Raw genomic sequence first — 8,198 nt, forward strand, 5'->3', positions numbered from 1 at the left:
GAAATGAGTGACTTTTATGGCATGTGAATTATGTCTCAATAAAGCTGCTTTTTTAAAAAAGTAGCATTTAAGGTACAATGGAAAACAGCACTGGGACTATGGTTTATTAATGAAAATGTCTTGTTTAACATACCCTTGTTTCTGAAGAGATCTCATTCTTTTGATTGTGACATAGGAAATGATTATTGAATACAATTTAAATTATTGAAATGTTCCAGGTAAATATTTTATTTAAGACTATGAAAATCTTGAAAGCAGAAAAAAATTAAAACGCAGGTAGCAGGAACTTCCAGAGGATATAAAATGCAGTGATTGTTTAAGATGTATTGGGGGCATTAAGTAATTAGATTTGTGCGGAGGGATGCAAGCAAGGAGAGTTAAGGAGCTCTTATGAAAAGCCTCAGCCTGAAGACCCTCTTCTTTACCACATTGCAGAGATGTTGAAAGAACATTCCTTTTCTGCACTGTAAACCTTATTTTTCAAGAAGCTAAAACAATCCTCCATATGATTTACTCCAGTAACAAATAGGAAGTCAAGGAAATAATAATGGGTCAAACAAAAAGAGATTTAAGGAAACATAAAAACTAAACCAGTTCCCAGGAATGGCTACTGGGAAGTTTCGGTAATCAGCATGCGTTATTGCTTTTTCCAGGCAGATCATAATAGGATATGATCTGTGCGTAGCTCACAATTCCACTACTGAGATATTTCAACCTGTGTCGTTTTCAGTCCAAATAAAGTCTGTTTCTGTGTTTGCCTTGTGCGATGTATCAGTTAATTATCCTATCTCATTGCAGAGTTCCTGCTATGCCTGGTCCTTGGAGTCCATAGTTGCCCCAACCTGAAGAATCACCAAAACCAGTAACAAGGAAATGCCCCAGGAGGCATTAGGGATTTTTTTTAATCCTTAATAAATCTCAGCTCCTGCCTTGACCATTGCAAACAGCCCGGTTCACCATCAGGCTGAGTCTGGGTACCTTATACAGCACTGTGCTCCAGTTTGAAAGCAAAATTAGGGCTAATATGTGGTGGTGGCGGTGGTGATGTGGGGGACGAGGAGAAAAACCACCAAAGGCAGGACTGGCTTTTCCTATAGAGCTTCAGATTTCAAAATGACTGCCTTGGAAACTGAAATGACCCAGATTGGGGGTGGGGGCGTAGAGTGGAGAGGGCAAATATTCATTCCCCAGCGGGGTCACTGTGGCTTGGCTTGAGAATGGGGAACTTGGGGAAAGGGGGTCATCTACATAAAAAGAAAAAGAAGAGAGAATGGTCTTTAGGTGCTACCCACCTCTCCAAGTGAATCACTGCAGTGTCAGCCCTGCACTGATTCCAGGATTTGCCAAACAAGATGAGGTAAGGCACAAGCCTGGAGCCCCCTCCTCCCCCTCTCCCCAGCGCGCAGAAGAGCGCATCCCTCCGCGAGGTGCACCGCACAGCCCCCCCCACCCGCAGCCGAGGCTGAGGGGCTGACGTCACCCTTCTGCATTGAGCTTCAAGGACCCGTGGCAGCACTGGTTAGAGAGGGAGCAGAGTTGGGGCGATATCGCTGTCACCAAGTGGCCAGGGTCCTCCCCCAGGACGCTGCGGACTGGGTTCACACAGTGATAGAATGACCAGATAGGGAGTGTAAGGATGGAGGGAGGTAGGAAAAGGATAGAAAGACTCATCATCTCCTGGGTCGCAAAGAAAGCTCAAAGATGCCCATGGCTTATGTAAGACCCTCTCTCCTCTGTGCGCCTCCACGCGGTGACAGCGCCTGCCCTTCATCAGTGCGCTTGGGGGACTCTGGTCGCCCTTGCCCAGCCAGGCAGGCACAGGGTTTCCGGCGGCGCCTCGCTCCCGCAGCCCCGAGGGGTTGGGAATAACTGGGATCTGGTATTAAACCCCGCGCTCCCGCGCCCTCTCCTAGCTGGCCACAGGTTAGCTCCAAGAGGTGCCGCGAACGGGCTGGTAAGGGAGGGTACGGATGGGTGTCCAGCGAGGAAAACATCCGAATAAACCCGCAACTTTCCCCAGGGGCTGACCCTATCCCGCGATAGGGTTCTTTCTTAAAAAAGAAATCGATGCATTAAATATTTTTTGGAAAGGTCGACAACCTGCAGTCACCGCCACTACGCAGCCCCCTGTAGCCTGTGCTGCACAGGGTCCAGGGTCCCAGAAGCCCCGACCTACACCCTGCCATCCCGCAGCCCCGACCCAGCACCCCGCGCCTGTCTTCTTAAAGAGGGGGCTGAGATTGATTTTTGGTTTGGGTTTTCCTCCCCCCTTCCTTTCTCAGAGCATCATCACACAAACGGATGGACAGCGGCTCGGCCGCCGGCCTGGCGTGGGCACTCACCCAGAAGACGAAGGAGTAGATGATGAGGAGGGTTTTGAGACAGGTTATCACAGGTTTGGTCTCCATTCTCCTCGATGCCATACTACGGAGCTCCGGCGGCGGCGGCGGCGGCGGCAGGCGGCGGGCGGGCGCGCGGGAGGGGGGAAGAGGCGGGGCGGAGCGGGGCGGGGCGGGGGCGCGTGCCGCGAGAGGCCCAGTGAGCGCGCAGGAGAGGCCGTGCGCGTGCGTGGGCGCGCACCCGTGGATTCCTGCTCCGGGAGCCGGGCTGGGCAGCGACTGCGCATGCTGGGAAGGCCGCCCGCACCCGCAATCTCGCGCAGGCTCAGACCCCAAGGCAAGGAGAAGGGAAGGGCAGGGCAGGGTAGGAGGAAAGGAAGGGGAGAGCCTAGAGGCCAGGTCAGAGCTCAGGGAAACCTCTCCCAGACCGTCCTGGCATTTAGGTTTCTACTGTGTACACAGTAGGGTCTTACATTTGCAGGGATGTCTGCACCTGGCTACGAGAGGTTTATGAATGTTTCCAAATCAGTCACGTTTCTGCATTTGGACACCCGGCCGGGCCTTCTCCGACGAAAGTGGTCGAGTAGTCATGTCCTTGGCAACAAGCAGACCTTGTCTGTGCCAGGAACAGACTGTGACAGGTGGCCGGAGAGACAGCTGGAGGGATGGAGGGGAACTCAGGAGCTCAGAGACCCCAAATCCTTGCCACAATGGTTATCTGTAGGCCCCTCCATTTTTTAGATTCCCTCACATTTTGAAACTAGGAAGCCAAATGACAAGAAGGTTCTGTGTGAGACATCATTCTTCCTGCACATAAAATGTTTAATAGAACACAGAAAAAAATGTTCAAAGTGGCCGAGAATCATTTGCCCCACCCTAGCAAGTACAAAACACCTCACACCCATAAAGGAGAGCTGCGTCAGGAGGTTAAAAAATAATGTTTAAAAACAATTTGGAAGTTCCTCAAAAAGTTGAACACAGAGTTACCTTATGACCCAGCAATTCCACTCCTAGGTATCTACCTAAGAGAAACGAAAATACATGTCCATACAAAAACGTGTACATGAATGTTTATAGCAGCATTATTCACAATAGCCAAAATATGGATGTCCATCAGCTGATGAATAGATAAAATGTGGTGCGTACATACAATGGAAAATTATTCAGCCACTAAAAGGCATGAAGTACTACTGATACATCTTACAACATGGATGAACCTTGAAAATATGCGAAGTCAAAGAAGCCAGACACAAAAGACTGTAAAAAATGATCCATTTATAGGAAATATCCAGAATAGACAAATCTATAAAGACAGAAAATAGATTAGTGGTAGTGGTGGGGGTGTGGCCGGAATGAGGAATGACTGTTAATGGGTAGGGGGTTTCCTTCTGGAGTGACGAGAATGTTCTGGAATTACATAGTGGTGATAGTTGTACAATTTTGTGAATTTCTAAAAACCACAGAATTGTATGCTTTAAAAGGGTAACTTTTATAATGTGAATTATAGTGCAATAAAAATTAATGTACATTCTACCGAGATTTCCCGTGGCTGATTTGTAGAGGAACACAGGTGGGAGATTTAGCTTGATTCCCAAGAGAATCTGCAGTCAAAGCAGCAACACTGTCACAGGCTATGTCAGTCATGGGTGATGTTAAGGATACCTTTTGTGAAAAAGTAAAAAATAGAGTCAATAAGGCTTGGGACTGCCAAGGTCAGTTGTTACAGCAGTAATTATTACCTCCAATGAGTTATACCTGGTCTCAGATCAGTGAAGTCATTGTATAAACAGGACACGAATATGAGGAAGAGGAGAACCTGGTTAAGGAAATGCTCAAACATAACAAGGGTGTGTGGGCATAGAAGGGAGTGGAGTATGAGTGCGGGTGCAAGAAGATTGGGGACAAATTGAGCAAGGTGTCTGTTATAAAGGGAGACTCTGCACAATGATTCTCAACACTGGGTGCTCATTTGCATCACCTGGTGTTTAAAACAACTATGAATGCCTGTGCCAAATCCCAGCTATTCTCAGTCATTTGATGGGGTGGGGGTGAGGGCTCTGCATTTTTTAAAGCTCTTCAGGTGGTTCTAATATGAAGCAAGAGTTGAGGGCCACTGCCCCTACCGTGATGAACTTAGACCCAACTTCAGAAAGGATCGTTCTCTTTCACTTTTACAGTCCTCAGGCTGATACCTACTGTTGCAGCAGCAAGGAAAGAATACTGAAGACTTCAAGCCCAGTGGGTATCCTTAGCTTCAAAAGGTCTTGGCCATGTATAATTACTCTGTAAAGGGGTCGGAAATCTCAATATTCAGACCAACAGGGACACTGCTAAGCACCGTAGATAATTTGGTGAGTTAATATATGACACCCAACAGCTTAAACTAACTCACCATTTCACAGTTTGTCTGGAGCATTTTTGGAATATCTATTAGGTCCAGATTCTAGAAAACTTGTACTGTTCTAGCAAAAATAAACTATTTAAATGTAAAAATAAATATGAATATTTGGTAATGTAATTAATAGATAAATTAACATAGCTTGTAGCTAGATCCTTGCTACTCAAATTGTGGTTCATAATATAGGGTGACAAACCATCCTAGTTTGCCCAGGACTGAGGGGTTTCTCTGCATTCAAGATTTTCATTGCTAAAACCAGGAAAGTCTTAGGCAAACCAGGATATATTGGTCTCACTATTCCTGAACTAGCAGCATTGACATCCACTGGGAGAGCTTGTTGAAAGTGCACAACTCAAGCCCCACTCCAAGCCCATGTTAGCAAGATTTCCACAGGATTCAGATGCACAGTAATATCTGTCAGTCTGTCATGATTGAATTGTGTCACCCCCTAAAGATATGTCGAAGTCCTAAACCCAGTACTTGAGAATGTGACCCTATTTGGAAAAGGGATTGTTGCAAATATAATTATTTAAATTAAGACAAGGCCATACTGGAGTAGTAGGGGCCCTTAATTCAAGGACTTTTAAGTGCGGATTCCTAAAGAAGAAGAGACACAGAGACACACAGGGAGAAGGACATATGACAATAGAAGCAGAGATTGGAGTGATGCAGCTGCAAGCCAAAGAATGCCAAGGACGGATGGTCACCTCTAGAAGCTAGAAAGAAGCAAGGAGGGATTCTACCCCAAGTCTCAGAGAGGATGGCCCTGCTGACACTTTGATTTCAGACTCCCAGCCTCCAGAACTATGAGGGAACAAATTTCTGTTGTTGCAAGCCACTCAATTTTTGGTACTTTGTTACAGCTGCCACCGGAAACTAACACAGTGTTGTTCTACAGTTGATCAAAATAAAACCATAGCTACCATATCACCAAGCAATTCCACTTCTAGATATATACCCCAAAGAACTGAAAATAGGTGTTCAAACAAAAACTTGCAAGTGAATATTCACAGTAGCACTATTCACAATAGCCAAATGGTGGAAACGAATGAATATCCATCAGCTGATAAATGGATAAACAAAATGTGGCATATCCATACTGTGGAATATTATTCAGTCATAAAAAGGGATGAAATACTGATACCTATCACAACATGAATGAACATTGAAGACGTGCTCAGTGAAAGAAGCCAGACACGAAAGGCCATATATGTATGATTCCATGTATGTGAACTATCCATAATAGGCAAATCCATAGAGATAGAAAGCAGGTTAGTGGTTACCAGAGACTAACCCTAATAGGGATTCATTGCTTAATGAGTATGGGGTTTCCTTTTGGGATGATAAATAAGCTCTGGAGCTAAATAGTGGTGATAGTTGTGCAGCAGTGTGAATGTGCTTAATGTAACTTTAAAATAGGTAAAGTGGTAAATTTTATGCTACGTGTATTTTATTGCACACAGAAATAATATATAACCAACAGCAAGTCCAAAGGTCCTGCAGCCTGAAGGAGTGGTGCATTTGGACAACTAAAAGGAAGATTAGCAAGGCTAAAAAGCAGGAAGGAAAGAAGGTATACAGGAAGTTGGGGAGAGGTCAGCCCATCTAGATCTTTTTAGATAATATTGAGAATTTTAATCTTTTGCCTAAGAGCAAGGGAAGCTTTTGCTTTGTGTTTGCTTTAAATTCAGCAAGTAGTTCTAGGAGAACTGGACTGCCACCAAAGTACCTACCTGGTCCCTGCTACTACTGTCATCCCCTCAATTTGTTGTTCACGCACAACCAGAGTGATCTTGTTCAAACACAAACCATATCGTGTCACTCTTTGGCTTAAAATCCTCCAGTGGCTTTTCAGCATTGCACTTGGAATCACATTTCAGCTCTTCACCTTAGCTTAGAAAGTATACATGAGCTGCCTCTGACTTTCTCTGCCAATGCTTTTTGGCTGAGTACTCTGCTGCTCTGGCCTTCTTTCTGTTCTTCAAACAAGCGGGATTTGTTCTACCTAAGGGTCTTCAGACTGGCTGGTCCTCTCTTTGGAATGCTTTGCCTCCTAAACTCTGAATGGTTGGTCCCTTCCTTCCTGCCATTCAGATCTCAGTATAGATGTCACCTCCTCAGAGAGGCCATTTCAGACAAAAATAGCCACTCGGTCACTATCTGTTCTCATTCTCTGCATAGCACTTATCTAACATTTTCTTATCTATGGGCTTGGGTTTTTTTCCTGTGTCTCCCATGAAAATGTAAGCTATGCAGGTGAAGGTATTTTTGTCCGTTTTGTTCACTGTTGTCTTATCAGCACTTAGATATAGTAGAACTCAAGAAAATTGTTGAACAAATGAATGGTGCATAGTAGTCTCTCAATAGATGATTGTCAATTGGTTGAATAAGGGTGTGATATTAATATTTGAAATGAGCCTTGAAGTATGAGTAAGATAAGGATGGTCTTTGAGGACTGGAGAAGGAGATTATTACAGACTAGAAACGGCATGAACAAAGGTAGTTTGAAGAAAAGCAGAAAGCTCACTCAGAAAAGTGGCCAGACACACTAGAGGACTGTTATGGTTTGAATGTCTCCTCCAAAATTCATACTGAAACTTAATTCCCAATGTGGCAGTATTGAGATGTGGATCTTTAAGAGGTGATTGGATCATGATAGCTCTGCCCTCATGCATGGATTAATTTATTCATGGATTAATGGGTTATCATGGGAGGGGAACTGGTGGCTTTATAAGAAGAGAGACCTGAGCTAGCATGTTAGCATGCTCAGCCCTCTTACCACATGATGCCCTGTGTTGCCTCAGGACTCTGAAGAGTCCCCCCCAGCAAGAAGGCTCTTACTAGATGTGGCCCCTTAGCCTTGTAGTTCTCAGTCTCCATAACTGTAAGAAACAAATTCCTTTTCTTTATAAATTACCCAGTTTCAGGTATTGTTATAAGCAACAGAAAACAGACTACAACAAGGACCTAGAGTAGGAAAGTATACAGAAATGTAGGTTGGGCTGTGGTGGCAGAAGGCCTGGCTCATGCCAAGTTAGACTCTCTAGCGTAGGCAGTAGGGAGCAGTGCAGAGTCTCTCAGGAGAAGAGTGACATTTTAGGAAAGTAACTTGGGAAGCAGTATGAAGGGTAAGAGGTTGCTGAGCAGAGAGACTAGAAGCAGAAGAAGAGTTAGAAGGTAATTGCAATGGCCTAACCTAGGGATGTGGCAGTGGGCTGGAGAGGAGCAACTGGAGCAGTGCATCTCAACTCTGGCCACACTAAAATTCACTGGAGAGCTTTAAGATGTATGAATTCCTGGACTCCATCTCCCGGAGATTCTGGTTGAATTGGTCTGTGGTGGGGCCCCAGCAATCAGGACTTTTTAAAAGCTCCCCAGATGCCCCAGCTTGGATTGAAAACTCCTGAACAGATAAAAGAAATTGTCCATAAATAAAATAGACGGCCCTCAGGAATGAGTAG

At 45.0% G+C, this 8,198-nt stretch overlaps 1 protein-coding gene across 1 annotated transcript in view; it reads right to left on the minus strand.

Moving 5' to 3' along the window:
* TSPAN7 (tetraspanin 7) overlaps nucleotides 1-2,487 on the minus strand; it is a 120,627-nt gene extending 118,140 nt beyond the window's left edge. Inside the window, exon 1 of the mRNA XM_012642096.1 lies at nucleotides 2,343-2,487. Within this exon, the coding sequence (XP_012497550.1) occupies nucleotides 2,343-2,423 (81 nt within the window). The 5' untranslated portion in view covers nucleotides 2,424-2,487. The remainder of the gene's footprint in view (nucleotides 1-2,342) is intronic.
* Nucleotides 2,488-8,198: the final 5,711 nt, after the last annotated feature.

Source organism: Propithecus coquereli, unplaced genomic scaffold (genome assembly GCF_000956105.1).
Source record: "Propithecus coquereli isolate 6110/MARCELLA unplaced genomic scaffold, Pcoq_1.0 Scaffold173, whole genome shotgun sequence".
In the NCBI taxonomy this organism is placed as follows: domain Eukaryota; kingdom Metazoa; phylum Chordata; class Mammalia; order Primates; family Indriidae; genus Propithecus; species Propithecus coquereli.